Raw genomic sequence first — 15,168 nt, forward strand, 5'->3', positions numbered from 1 at the left:
GGTACCTTACGCGATCCGCCCAGCCGTTGAAGCAGAGCTGGAGAGTCTGGAGCATTCGGGTGTGCTGTCCAAGGTGGACTGGAGCGAGTGGGCCACACCCATCGTTCCTGTAATGAAGAAATCATTGAGCAGCACGCCTGGGGAACCGAAGAAGGTTCGCATCTGTGGGGACTTCAAGGTAACTGTGAACCCAGTCCTGCACACAGTACAATATCCACTTCCACGGATAGCAGATATTTTCACCTCACTATCTGGAGGGAAACGCTTTACAAAGATTGATCTGGCCCAAGCGTATCTACAAATGGAGGTGGAAGAATCATCTAGGAAATACCTCATGATAAACACTCACAAAGGCCTTTACCAGTACAATCGACTGGTATTCAGGGTAGCATCAGCCCTGGCTATTTGGCAGAGGGCGATGGAACAAGTCCTGCAAGGGATCCCGGGGACCCAGTGTTATTTGGACGACATCCTGGTTACGGGCAAAAATGACAGTGAACACCTTGCCAACCTGGAGCAGGTGCTCACGAGATTACAGGAATATGGGCTACGAGCCAACCGCCCCAAATGCGAGTTCTTCAGGAGACAAATCTCGTATTGTGGCCACATGATTGATGAGGAAGGGTTGCATAAGTCGCCGGACAAGATTGAGGCTGTAGTCAAGGCTCCAGCACCGGAAAATGTGTCGCAACTGAGGTCGTTCCTCAGGTTGGTGAACTACTACCATAAGTTCTTGCCGAATTTATCTACAATTCTGCACCCACTGAACACCCTGCTGCAAACTGGAGTAACATGGAAATGGAGTGATGAGTATAAGCGTGCCTTTCAGAAATGTAAATGCCTAATCACTTCAAAAGAAGTATTGGCCCACTACAATCCAACACTACCGATTCGGTTAGCATGTGATGCGTCTCACTATGGCATCGGAGCGGTGCTGTCACACAAATTCCTTGACGGTTCAGAGAGGCCAATAGCCTTTGCGTCGCGCTCGTTAGCCTCAGCCGAGCGTAACTACGCCCAGATTGACAGGGAGGCCCTCAGCCTGGTGTGGGGGGTGAAGAAGTTCAATCACTATCTGCACGGGCAGAAATTCACCCTACTGACTGATCATCAGCCCCTGGTCTCCATTTTTAACCCAAAGAAGGGCGTTCCGGTGATGATGGCGCAACGGCTGCAAAGATGGTCACTTTTTCTAGGGGCACATCATTACGACATAGAGTACAAGGGTACGAAACAGCATGGAAACGCTGATGGGCTGTTGCGCCTACCGTTGCCTACGGAGGAAGAAGCACCTGCAGTGGACCCTGTGGAGATATTCCATGCGACCATAGTCGAATGTCTACCTGTTACAAACTCCAGTATAGAGAAGGAAACCCGAAATGACCCGACACTCTCTCGGGTCTATGATTTGACGGTGAAGGGATGGCCAGCACATGGCGACTCACTGTTGCCAGCACTCTCGCCAAGGAGAGAACAGCTGTCAGTGTGCCGGGGGACCTTGATGTGTGGATCCAGAGTGGTAATTCCACCCAAGTTGAGAGATAGAGTGCTCAATGAGCTTCATGAGGGTCATCTGGGAGGGGTAAAAATGAAGAGCCTAGCCAGGGCGTTTGTGTGGTGGCCAGGAATCGATAAAGAAATCGAGGATATGACCAAGAGATGCACAGGATGCCAGAAGGTCCAAAACGCTCCACCACAGGCCCCGCTACATCCATGGGAGTGGCCCTCATCTCCATGGCAACGGGTACACATTGATTTTGCTGGTCCATTTATGGACTCAATGTTCCTAATCGCTGTGGACGCCCATTCGAAATGGCCAGAGGTCATCAAAATGTCCTCCACCACCACGGAGAAAACTATTGCAGTCCTACGGACCATCTTCGCCAGGAATGGCTTGCCAGAACAGATTTGCTCCGACAATGGGCCACAGTTTGTGTCAGAGGATTTTCGGAGGTTTCTGAGGAATAATGGGGTGAAGCATTACACATCTGCCCCATATCATCCAGCCACAACTGGATTGGCTGAGAGGTTTGTTCAGACCTTTAAAAAGGCAATAAAGGCAATGCATAATGACGACATAACACTACAACACAAGGTGGATAATTTCTTGTTTGCTTACCGGAATGCGACACATGCAGTCACCAACCAAGCTCCAGCCATAATGTTCTTCAACCGAAGGCTAAGATGTCGCCTGGATTTGCTCAAACCAAACATAAGACAAGATGTTGAGGATAAGCAATTCCAGCACATAAATGAGAAGCCAACCAGGAGCTTCAAGATAGGGCAACCAGTCTTGGCCCGCGACTACCGAACAGAAAAATGGCAGCGAGGAATGATATGCACACAGCAGGGACCACTAATGTACACAGTGGACGTTGGAGAGAGCATCGTGAGACGCCATGCTGACCAGATTCTAGAGTCACAGGAACTATAGCTGCACTATAGAGAGCATCCTGACAAACTGTATCACAGTATGGTATGGCAGCTGTAGCTACTATGACCGGAAAGCCCTGCAGCGGGTAATCAAAACTGCCCAACGCATTACCGGCACCCGGCTACCGACCATAGAGCACATATACCAGAAACGCTGTCTACGGAGGTCACGGTCCATCATCAAAGACCCTACCCACCCCAGCCACAGTCTGTTCGCCCTCCTGCCATCTGGGAGACGCTACAGATGCATTCGCACCCGTACGACCAGATTTAGGAACAGCTTCTTTCCCAGGGCTGTCATCCTACTGAACTCCACAAATAAACTCTAAAGCCTGCACATCTGCCATGCACTTTATTATGGTTATATTTATGCTAATATACTACAAGCCAAATGTATGTTGAATGTTTAAATGTCTTAATCCAAATGTACACTCTCGGGAGCCGCAAGCCTACATTTCGTTGTACTGCACTTGTGCACTAACAATGACAATAAAAGTTGATTTGATTCTGATTTGAAGCCAAACCCATACCACGAGCAGGTGCACCTGGTAATCAACCCGAAGTACAGATTGCGTCTACCTCAGAAGCAGTGGTATTGGAAGCTGACGAACCAACCAATGACAATGAACCAGAATCAACTCCGCCGCAAGAACAGGATACTCGAGAAAGGCGCTATCCAGTCAGGATCAGGAAGCCGCCTCAAAGACTGAACTTATAAATGATTATTTCAGTTGATGTGTATAGTACAGAGAAAATTGTAATTGTAATTAGTTATTATTTAGTTGTTAAATGAATGTTATGTACTGTTTATCTAAAAGGGGAGGAATTGTTGTGTATGTATCTTTTAGAGAAGAGCTGATTCTATACTGCAGTACCGGCAGTGACCACCCCTGTATATAAAGCCATAACAGGCTTCTGTACGTCAGTCTTAAGTTACCCTCTGTTCAGTAAATACCTGTTTTATTGTTCTCCTGCAGTCCGTGTATTATTAAGGCGCGGACACTACACTGCGCACCTAAAAAAAATTTTTAAAAGGGAACATTGGATAGGAGTCTCCTCTTTTGGACACAGAAGGATCCAAAGTCATACTCTCTGAACAGTCCCAATCTCTTAAATCCTGTAAAGCTGAAGTCCCATGCAAGATATAACTGCTGCTCTCACATATGACGAGGTCCCGACATCTCCCTTGCACTCCTGGACAAGATATAAGAAAAGCTTGTTATCTGATCTTTCTCCCAGCTGTAGGTTCCAAACTTTCTCTGCGTTGCAGCCTTTCTGGTTTCCTGTTAATTGATACAATGGTCATCGGGCCACTGAACCTTCCTTTATAGTTCTTCCCAAGTTTCGAATACAACGTCCTACACTCTCTTACACCTCCCTGGATCCTCACTCTGTTGAATTCAAGACTCAATGCATGGACTCTTGCTCAAATTCATTATTTCCCCCTTAGACCAGTGGAACTCCTTACTTCCGATTAGGCACTTTGCAGTCTTCCGGACTCAATATCGAGTTCAACAATTTCAGATCATAACCTCGGCCCCTGTTACATTTTTACTTATATATTTTTTTTCCACCCCTTTGTTTTGGGTTTTCCCTCCCCCCCCCCCCCCCCCCACCCCTTCCCTCTTTTTTTTTTACATGGCAGCTGTCTCTCATTCTGCCAGTACATTTCACACCTAATCTGAGCCGTCTTTTGTCTCTTTACTAGTCCTATCACCATCTCGTCTCGTTTTGAATACCTCTTAATGTCTATTCACTTCTTTTGTTCCCTCCCCAGCCCTGCCTTTCGATCTATTTCATTTCCTTTCCAGTTTTGAAAAAGGGTTTGACCCGAAACGTCGACTCTAATTTCTCTCCACGGATGTTGCCTGGCCTGCTGAGTTTTTCCAGCATTTTCTGTTGTTATTTCGGATTTCCAGCATCTGCAGTATTTTGCAATCGTCCTTACTTCTATGTTCTGTTCCTCCTACAATCTACAAGTTTTTAAAACTCAACCTTGGTATCATCTCATCAGTTGTTGCTCAATTTATCGTGTCTTCCCTCCTACTCTTCAATCGTGGTGATGGCCTGCACTGTGACCTTTGACCTGGATTTCTCAAATACAGACAATCTAATCCACTTGATAGCAACTTGCAGCATGAAATGCCTTTGCAAATCGGAGCCCGTGGAAAAAAATACAGAAGCACTAAATACAAGAATCCATCTAACTCTAAATCCCATTAGGGAACTTTACGGTAGACATGCTCTTCTGCAATCATTGTTCCGTGAAACAGGAATAAATGAAATGAAATATAATTGATAAATGGTTTGCCCCATATTCCAATCACTATGGGAAATACAGTAATGTGACAATAGATCATCACGATGAAGACTCATTTTCAGGAGCGGCCATCCATTTGAAGCTTTTCCTTGGCGGCCCAGTTGCCTTGCGTAGCACTCAGCCCCATGGAACATAACATAAGAAGTAGGAGCAGTAGGCCATACGGCCCCTTGGGCCTGCTCCGCCATTCATAGGATCATGGCTGATCCGAACCTAGACTCACGTCCACTTCCCTGCCCGCTCCCCGTAACCCCTAATTCCCTTATCAGCTAGGAAACTGTCTATATCCATTTTAAATTTATTTAATGTTGCAGCTTCCACAGCTCTCTGGGGTAGCAAATTCCATAGATTCACTACCCTGAGTGAAGAAGTTTCTCCTCATCTCAGTTTTGAAAGGGCAGCCCCTTATTCTAAGATTATGCCCCCTAGTTCGAGTCTCACCCATCAGTGGAAACATCCCCCCCGCATCCACCCGATCAAGCCCCCTCACAATCTTATATGTTTCGATAAGATCGCCTCTCATTCTTCTGAATTTCAATGAGTAGAGGCCCAACCTACTCAACCTTTCCTCATAAGTCAACCCCCTCATCTCCGGAATCAACCAAGTGAACCTTCTCTGAACTGCCTCGAGAGCAAGTATATCTTTTCTTAAATATGGAAACCAAAACTGTACGCAGTATTCCAGGTGTGGCCTCACCAGTACCCTGTATAACTGAAGCAAGACTTCCCTGCTTTTATACTCCATCCCCCTTGCAATAAAAGCCAAGATTCCATTGGCCTTCCTGATCACCTGCTGTACCTGCATGCTAACCTTCTGTGTTTCATGCACCAGGAGCCCCAGATCCCTTTGTACTGTAGCACTTTGCAGTTTCTCTCCATTTAGATAATAACTTGCTCTTTGATTTTTTCTGCCAAAGTGCATAACCTCACACTTTCCAACATTATATTCCATCTGCCAAATTTCTGCCCACTCACTTAGCTTGTCTATGTCCTTTTGCAGGTTTTTTATGTCCTCCTCACTCACGGCTTTCCCTCCCATCTTTGTATCATCGGCAAACTTGGATATGTTGCACTTGGTCCCCTCCTCCAAATCGTTAATATAGATTGTAAAGAGTTGGGGTCCCAGCACTGACCCCTGCGGAACACCACTAGTTACTGATTGCCAACCCGAGAATGAACCATTTATCCCAACTCTCTGTTTTCTGTTAGATAGCCAATCTTCCACCCATGCCAGTATATTACCCCCAATCCCGTGATTTTTTATCTTGTGCAGTAATCTTTTGTGTGGCACCTTGTCAAATGCCTTTTGGAAGTCCAAATACACCACATCCACTGGTTCCCCTTTATCCACCCTGTTTGTTACGTCCGCAAAGAATTCGAGCAAATTTGTCAAACATGACTTCCCCTTCATAAAACCATGCTGACTCTGTCCGATTAAATTATGCTTATTCAAATGTCCTGTTACTGCTTCCTTAATAATGGACTCCAACATTTTGCCAACCACAGATGTTAGGCTAACTGGTCTATAGTTTCCAGCCTTTTGTCTACCTCCCTTTTTAAATAAGGGCGTTACATTAGCAGTTTTCCAGGGCGGCCTAGGTTCGGTACGCAGTCTGTACTGAGTCAGCTGGTCTCAGCCAAGTTGGCAGTTACGGTGGTACATTTGGTCTCAGCCTCAGGTGGTGGGAGGTCAGTTAAGGTTCTGCTCCTGATCACTAGCCTGTGGGGATGTCACAGGTGTGCATGTGTAGACGTCAGGTGAAGGCAGGTTCAGAATTGGCTCTGCCCCTCCCCGTAACACGTGAATAACCTGCTGACACTCACGACCTAGGTTCGTCGTTGAAGAATGGCCAACTGCGTGAGGTAGCATTAGGGTCGCCAACCCCCCGGGATTGCCCTGGAGTCTCCAGGAATTGAAGATTAATCTCCAGGACACCACAGCGAGCAACCCGGGAGAAAAATCATAGAGGCATTGAACAAAATTGTCTTTTTTTCATTTTCTTTGAACACTTTCATTATTAGTTATAAAAATATTGGAGATAGGGAAATGCAGTTTCACAAACAGTCAGGATGAATCCAATTGGGTAACAGAGTCTGTTCCCTTTCCAATTGGCCGTGAGAAGGTGGTGCACCTGGAGGAAGGACCAATGGCGGGAGTGGGGGGGGTTCGGGGCAGGAGGTCATGTGATGAAATCTCCAGAATACACCCAACCAGAGTTGGCTATCCTAGGTAGCATAGTATGGTTGCCCTCCAGTAAGAGTCAGCGACTTCAGAAGAGAGGGGAAGAAAATTGGAATTGGTTTGGGGGAATAAAACATGTAGAAAACCTTTATCATTTGATGGGAATTGACTGGAATTAATGAGCCAGGGGCTGAGGTACCCAGTCGGATAGCAATACATTTAACATCACTGTCAATTAATGTGCAGTCTTGTAGGCTGCATGGAACTATTAGCAAAATGCAATGATACTAATCCAAGGTAACTATTACTACGAGGACAAATGCAGCATCCTGAAGAACACTAATGTATAGGGCAAATAGGCAAAAAAATATACGTTCATTAACTGCTTTTCTAAGTGCGATACCTCGGTAATATTAGGGCTCCAGGTCAGCATTTTGCTAAATCATAGAGGATTAATAGGGCTGCAATGGTTTGGCCCTGTGAAAATTTAATGCATTACAAACCTGTAAGTGACATGTAGAATATACAATAGGCGGCAGACAGACAGTTATGAGCCTGTCACTCAAGAAGGAGATGGAGGATGTTAAACTGATGATTATTGAATGTCTGCAGAAATCGAACGTCAGCCTAGCATCTCCCTCCCTGCTCTCAGTTACTAGGTCGTGTTATCCCGCAAGAGATTTTTCTTCTCTTCCTCCCCTCCTCTGAAATCGCAGTTTCACACAGGGGTACAGCCCCGCAGGTGCAAGCAGCCCATATAGCCTCTCTTCATGTGGCGCCAAACAGTGAGAGAAGAGCAGGCAGGGGAGAAAACAATAAAATGAAAATGAAGTGCAAGCTGGGATGATTTTAAGGCAGTAATGTAACCTTAGGGCTTTAGTTATAAAACTCTCATAACTTAGATCACCTGAAGCCGCCTAGTTTTAAAAAGCGTTCGTCCTTCCTTTCCTCCCCGTGCCCCTTGAATCCATTGAGTCCTCTTGGGGGTGGCGGGGAGGGGGGGGGCAAGTTCTATTTGTGCTCCTCAGAACCCCACCCAAGAGCCGAATCAAGTATTACCCTGTCTGACTGCCACATCCCTCCTGGTAGGGGTTCCAATCAGCAGCAGAAACGCTGACTGGTTTTCATCTCCTGAAGACAGGGGGTCCTGAAACCAATTGCAATGGGTCCTTAACATCGCCCTGGCTGAGATCAATATACCGGGCACATAGATGGGCATATAGGGGGGTGGGTGCACGGAGGAGAGAGGAGAGTGTGTGGGGGGGGGGGGGGGGGAGGGGAGAGAAAGAGTGAGAGAGGAGAGAGAGTGCGAGGAGGCGGACGGGGGGGGAGGGGGAGAGAGAGAGGCGGGCAGGGGGAGAGAGAGAGGCGGGGGGGAAAGAGAGCGGAGGGGGGGAGAGAGCGGAGGGGGGGAGAGAGCGCGGAGGGGGGGGAAGAGAGCAGAGGGGGGGAGAGAGCGGAGGGGGGGAGAGAGCGGAGGGGGGGAGAGAGCGGATGGGGGGGAGAGAACGGAGGGGGGAGAGCGCGGGGGGGGGAAGAGAGCAGGGGGGAAGAGAGCGGGGGGGAGAGAGCGGAGGGGGAAGAGAGCGGAGGGGGAACAGAGCGAGGGGGGGAGAGAGAGCGGAGAGGGCAGAGAGAGCAGGGGGGGGAAAGAGCGGATGGGGGGGGAGAGAGCGGAGGGGGGGAGAGCGCGGAGGGGAGAGAGCGGAGGGGGAGAGAGCGGAGGGGGGGAGAGAGCGGAGGGGTGGGGAGAGAGCGGGGGGGGAGAGGGAGAGAGTGGAGGGGGGAAGAGAGCGGAGAGGGGGGGAAGAGAGCGGAGGGGGGAAGAGAGCGGAGGGGGAAGAGAGCGGAGGGGGGGAAGAGAGCGGAGGGGGGGAAGAGAGCGGAGGGGGGGGAAGAGAGCGGAGGAGGGGAAGAGAGCGGAGGGGGGGGAAGAGAGCAGAGGGGGGGAAGAGAGCGGAGGGGGGGGAAGAGAGCAGAGGGGGGGGAAGAGAGCGGAGGGGGGAAGAGGGCGGGGGGGGGGAAGAGAGCGGAGGGTGGGGGGGAGAGCGGAGGGTGGGGGGGAGAGCGGGGGTGGGGGGTAGAGCGGTGGTGGGGGGAGAGAGGGGGGGGAGAGAGGGGGGGGGGAGAGAGGAGGGGGGGGAGAGAGGAGGGGGGGAGAGAGGAGGGGGGGAGAGAGGAGGGGGGAGAGAGAGGAGGGGGGGAGAGAGAGGAGGGGGAGAGAGAGGAGGGGGAGAGAGAGGAGGGGGAGAGAGAGGAGGGGGGAGAGAGAGGAGGGGGGAGAGAGAGGAGGGGGGAGAGAGAGGAGGGGGGAGAGAGAGGAGGGGGGAGAGAGAGGAGGGGGGGAGAGAGAGGAGGGGGGGAGAGAGAGGAGGAGGGGGGGACAGAGGAGGGGGGAGAGAGAGGAGGGGGGGAGAGAGAGGAGGGGGGAGAGAGAGGAGGGGGGAGAGAGAGGAGGGGGGAGAGAGAGGAGGGGGGAGAGAGAGGGGGGGAGAGAGAGGAGGGGGGAGAGAGGAGGGGGGGGAGAGAGAGGAGGGGGGGAAGAGAGAGGAGGGGGGGGAAGAGAGAGGAGGGGGGAGAGAGAGGAGGGGGAGAGAGAGGGGAGGGGGGAGAGAGAGGGGAGGGGGGAGAGAGAGGGGAGGGGGGGAGAGAGAGAGGGAGGGGGGAGAGAGAGAGAGAGGAGGGGGGAGAGAGAGAGAGGAGGGGGGAGAGAGAGAGAGGAGGGGGGAGAGAGAGAGAGGAGGGGGGAGAGAGAGAGAGGAGGGGGTGAGAGAGAGAGAGAGAGAGAGAGAGAGAGGAGGGGGGAGAGAGGGAGGAGGGGGGGAGAGAGAGAGAGAGAGAGAGAGAGAGAGAGAGAGAGGAGACGGGGAGAGAGAGAGAGGAGACCGTGTGGAGCGAGAGGCAGGGGGCTGTGGGGGAGCGAGAGGCGTATATTAGGGGGACACACTTCACGCGGGACCTCTCTCCTTGGTATGGATCAGCCTCTCACTAACTCATTAGGTGGAGCCCAATTCACAAGTGTCTCACCACCGACGAGGGCGGAGAACATCCACCCCGCCCCGACCATAATTATTAACCATGAGTTGTCGGCATTGTCCAGAAAGAATGACTTGAATTTATATAGCACCTTTCGTGACTACTGGACGTCCCAAAGTGTTTTACAGCCATTTGTGCACAGCAAGCTCCCACACAGCAATGTGATAATGAGCAGCTAATCTGTTATAGATGTTGATTGAGGGATAACTATTCAAATCAAATCAAATCAACTTTTATTGTCATTGTTAGTGCACAAGTGCAGTACAACGAAATATAGGCTTGCGGCTCCCGAGAGTGTACATTTGGATTAAGACATTAAAACATTCAACATACATTTGGCTTGTAGTATATTAACATAAATATAACCATAATAAAGTGCATTGGCAGATGTGCAGGCTTTAGAGTTTATTTGTGGAGTTCAGTAGGATGACAGCCCTGGGAAAGAAGCTGTTCCTAAATCTGGTCGTACGGGTGCGAATGCATCTGTAGCGTCTCCCAGGTGGCAGGAGGGCGAACAGACTGTGGCTGGGGTGGGTAGGGTCTTTGATGATGGACCGTGACCTCCGTAGACAGCGTTTCTGGTATATGTGCTCTATGGTCGGTAGCCGGGTGCCGGTAATGCGTTGGGCAGTTTTGACTACCCGCTGCAGGGCTTTCCGGTCATAGTAGCTACAGCTGCCATACCATACTGTGATACAGTTTGTCAGGATGCTCTCTATAGTGCAGCGGTTGTCCAGTGCCACATTGTCCAGGACACCGGGGTAACTCCTCTGCTCTTCTTCGAAATAGTGCCACGGGATCTTTTACATCCACCTGAGAGAGCAGACGGGGCCTCGGTTTAACGTCTCATCCGAAAGACGGCACCTCCGACAGTGCAGCACTCCCTCAGCACTGCACTGGAGTGTCAGCCTAGATTTTTGTGCTCAAGTCTCTGGAGTGGGATTTGAACCCACAACCTTCTGACTCAGAGTGTTACCAACTGAGCCACAGCTAACACACACACACGTACCTCAAGTAGCAGGGGAGAGTGAAATAAGTCCAATGGGGTCTCGCTGGTACTTACAGTCTCGGGCTTGCCTTTCGCCTCCTCGCTGCCCAGTATCTTTGCCCGGCTGCCCAGGTCGGTGCTGTCTACTTTGATGAGCCGGTGCTTGGGAGACACGTACTTGATGTCCGGGGAGGCTGGTTTCTGGTGCTGGGAGGAGGCTGCGGGCGGGTGCTCGCCCTCCGAAGCCCGGGCTCTGCTCTCGCTCTCCTCGTACGGATCCTCGAAGTCCAGGTTCCTCTGGGCTCGGTAGGCTTTGAGGATCTCGCTCTCGCTGTAGTCGGGCTTGGGAGGCTGAGGAGGGACCCTGCGGCTCCCGAAACTCAAGTAATCCTTCAACCACTTGGCCATTTCTGGCGTCGGAGATTCGCTTTGAAACTGACCAACAAAAAAAAATTGTGTTAAATTTCAGGCGAAACCGACCTGCGGGGTTCCAGCAACCGGCTTATAAAAACACGGAGAACATAGAAAATAAACTCCTAGTGCCAATGCAATAAAAAAATTAAACTGCTCAATTAAATATATTCCAGGCCAATTTCCCAAATAAGTGTAAGTCTCTAGTTTAACTTTCAATTTAATAATTTTTTAAAAAGTTTCAACAATAGGCATACAAAAGATTGCAACGAATAATTAAGAATTTGTTTTTGTGTTTGTTAAAACAAGCGCATAATAGTCACTGTGCCCAGCCAAGATCGTCCTGAGATTGAGAGTTGCTTACCTGCTCGCTGCTGCTTGCAGTGATGTGGCAGTGATGTGACGGTTTTGCATCAACCTCGTCTCTTCGCCTCCTGTCTGTCTCCCGCTGAAACTCACAAACTCCAAATGCGATGTTTCGCAGACTTGAGCAGGCTGCAGTTTGGAGTGACTGAGTGAGAGACTCTGGGGGCTGCAGTCAGCTCGGCGAGGCTGGTTTCAGGAGCTCTCTCTCTCTCTCGCTCGCTGTAGCTCCAAGGTGTGAAACATCAGCAACAGCCCACGGCCACATGTCTCGCTTTGCTCTCTCTTTTCATTAAAGGGGAAGAACGCTCGCTCCTTTGGGCAGATGGCTCTATTGGCCGACACAAAATAAAATAATAAACTTCAGCCACAGGAGGGGAACACAAGCCAATCACTGAGCACCTTCCCCAACAGTCAGCTGCTTTCATTCACTAAAAAGGACAAACTCTACAAGCTTTGTAATTTGGCAATGTTCTACTTCCAACAAAATAATAAATGCTCATTCTGACGAAGGGTCATCGGCCTGAAACGTTGACTCTGTTTCTCTCGCCACAGATGCTGCCTGACCTGCTGAGTATTTTCAGCAGTTTCTGTTGTTACTTCAGATTTCCAGCATCCGCTGTATTTTATAATAAATGCTCATTATCAGATTAATTATCACGTTGAAATGTGTCAAGGAGCTTGAAGCAGGTGCGGTTTAGTAGGCAGACGCCCCCGCCCAAGGACGTGAGCACGTGATCTAGGCTGGCACATCAGTGCCTTACTAAATGGGACGTCAAACCGAGGCCCAGCCTGCTTGTTCGGTTGGGTGTTTAAGATCCAGTACCATTACTCCAAGAATAGCAGGGAGCTCCCCCTGGGTGTCCTGGCCAACACTCGTCCCTCAACCATCCACCACCAAAAACAGGTCCATTGTTTATTCATCCCATTGCTGTTTGTGGGATCTTGCTGTGCAAAAACCAGCTGCTGCGTTCACCTACATAACAATAGTAACTGCACTTCAAAAAATGGGCTCATGCTTTGAGGTATTTTGTAAAGGTGCTATAGGAATGCAAATTTGTAAATGGTTTGTTAGAAGGAATATTATAATTAAAATAGCATTTCCCAAATTCTTAAATAAATCCTGAAGGAAACTTATTTGAGAAAGGCCATTATTTTGTTTGCTTTTTTTTTGTAAGTACAGCATCTGCTCTCTGCTTCTTTTATAAATAAAAATTGCCACCATTTAATATGATAGCAATAATGATCTACCATCCCCCACCCCATCCCAAGGGCACGGACTCAGGCTGTGGTACAGTTCCGCAGGTGCCAGTCCCTGACAGGTACCTTGCTGCAGAGACGAGAGTTAATGGGTAACAGATTATTCAGCTGAGGGTGAGAGGCTGTGAACATCACAGCCGAGTTTGTTATGTTTAGCAGGTTTTATAATGGAGCACTGCTGAAATTCCTTCCCCCAACTCTGCGTTCCTCCAATTCTGGCCTGCTGTGCATCCCCCACTTCCTTCGCCCCACCATTGGCGGCCGTGCCTTCAGCCGTCTAGGCCCTCAGCTCTCAAATTCCCTCTCTAAACCTCTTCGCCTCACTCCCTCTCTCTCCTCCTTTAAGCCGCTCTTTCAACCCCACCTCTTTGACCAAATGCTTGCTCACCTGTCCTAACATCTCCTTCTTTGGCTCTTTTGTCTGATTATGCTCCTGTGCTACTAATTTAATAATATTCATAGAACCATACATCACAGAAGGAGGCCGTTCGGCCCATCATGCCCGTGCCGGCTCTTTGAAAGAGCTATCCAATTAGTCTCATTCCCCTGCTCTTTCCCCATAGCCCTGCAAAGTTTTCCCCTTAAAGTATTTATTCAATTCCCTTTTGAAAGTTACTATTGAATCTGCTTCCACCACCCTTTCGGGCAGTGCATTCCAGATCATAACAACTCGCTGCGTAAAACATTGTCTCCTCATCTCGCCTCTGGCTCTTTTGCTAATTGCCTTAAATCTGTGTCCTCTGGTTACCGCCCCTCCTGCCAGTGGAAACAGTTTCACCTTACAGTACATACTCTATCAAAACCCCTCAATAGTGCAACAGGTCAATAAGAGAAATGGTCTTTTTACTGAAACTGTGGCCTGGGTCTTGAGACGTTCCATGATTGGGGACGGTGTCCACACAATAGGCACTATCACATTACAGGAGTGCAACCAATAGCAGCTCTCCCTGTCAGCTGCCCTGCTTAGTGTCAGCGCCCTGACCTAACTGGAACCAATGGCATTGCGGACCCCTGACGCAGATTTCCAAGCCTGCCTAAGATCCTTGAAAATTGACAGCAATTCATTCTCCCAGGTTCTCTGTCTCCGTCACGTCTGTTCCGACACTGCCACCTTCACACCAGTGCCTCTTCTTCCAGTTCTGACGAAGGGCCATCTGCCTGAAATGTTTCTCTCTCCACTGATGCTGCCTGACCTGCTGAGTGTTTCCAGCATTTTCTGTTCTTATTTCTGATATTCAGCTTCCTCTTGTTCCAAATGAGGTAGGGAAGGAGAGGGAAAAAAATGGGTCGATTGGTTTGAAGAATATTCAGTGTGAAGCGTCGCAAGAAGAATCATTCAGAGGCCTTTGATGTTTTAAACAGAAAGACTTTTCATCATTTGAAGGAAACGAGTCACCTTGGGGGGGGCTGCGGGGGGGTAAGGCGGGGGGAATTAATGCAAGTCTCATTTTGGAAACAGGGAGCTGCTGCTGTGCGGGTGATTTCATTGAATCAAGTTGGATGTCCTGGATGGAGAGCTTAATGGTTTACATGGACTGCCCAGTGTGGAACTCAACCTTACAGATCCACAGTCTGTGCTGAGTTAGCTGATTTCAGCTGGGGCAGCAGGTGAGGTGCTATTATTTGGTCCAGTGCCCCGAGGCTGGGCAGGAGAGGAGGAAAAAAATATAATCCTGGGTCCCTGCTCCTGTTTGATATCCTGCTCCATCTTCTGGATACTGCATATGTGTAGATGTGGGGGGTGGGGTTGAGAGAGTGGATTGGGCCGAACTGTGATGCCCCCCATATTCGAATTGCTGACTGGCACTCGCTGTCTGGGCTGACACATGAAGAATGGTCACTTGGACAAGGTACAGGAAGGGCTGCTGCTGCCCTTGGAACCAGACCCTGGTGTGAGGCAGCAGCTTCGGGAGAGGAAAGTGCAGGATAAAGAAACACAACGGTGGAGATAATGCGACTGGGAGATGTGCCAGTTACATTCCCCCAGTAATAGGAAAAAAAACGTCGATGTTCAAACTAACCCCAGCTCCGCTCCCAGTTGCATTGTGGGCTGTCCCTGGTCCTTTCACGCTAATAAGCTCCTTTAATGAGAACAGCTGCAGCAGAGCACGAGTACAACGCCTGCCTTCTATCCTGCAGAAACATTATGTAAAATTATCAACGCATCATCTGGAA

General features: G+C 49.6%; 1 protein-coding gene across 2 annotated transcripts in view; it reads right to left on the reverse strand.

Annotated features, from left to right (window-relative positions):
• Positions 1-11,760, reverse strand: part of shdb (Src homology 2 domain containing transforming protein D, b) — a 438,631-nt gene extending 426,871 nt beyond the window's left edge. For both annotated transcript variants that reach the window (XM_086004909.1, XM_086004910.1), the window contains exons 1-2: positions 11,735-11,760; positions 11,035-11,394 (exon numbers count right to left, since the gene is read on the reverse strand). In XM_086004909.1, coding sequence (XP_085861035.1) covers positions 11,035-11,367 — 333 coding nt within the window. In that variant the 5' untranslated portion in view covers positions 11,368-11,394; positions 11,735-11,760. The remainder of the gene's footprint in view (positions 1-11,034; positions 11,395-11,734) is intronic.
• Positions 11,761-15,168: the final 3,408 nt, after the last annotated feature.

The sequence above is a fragment of the Somniosus microcephalus genome, chromosome 13, assembly GCF_052327205.1.
Source record: "Somniosus microcephalus isolate GS21.2 chromosome 13, FLI_Smic_1.0, whole genome shotgun sequence".
Lineage (NCBI taxonomy): Eukaryota > Metazoa > Chordata > Chondrichthyes > Squaliformes > Somniosidae > Somniosus > Somniosus microcephalus.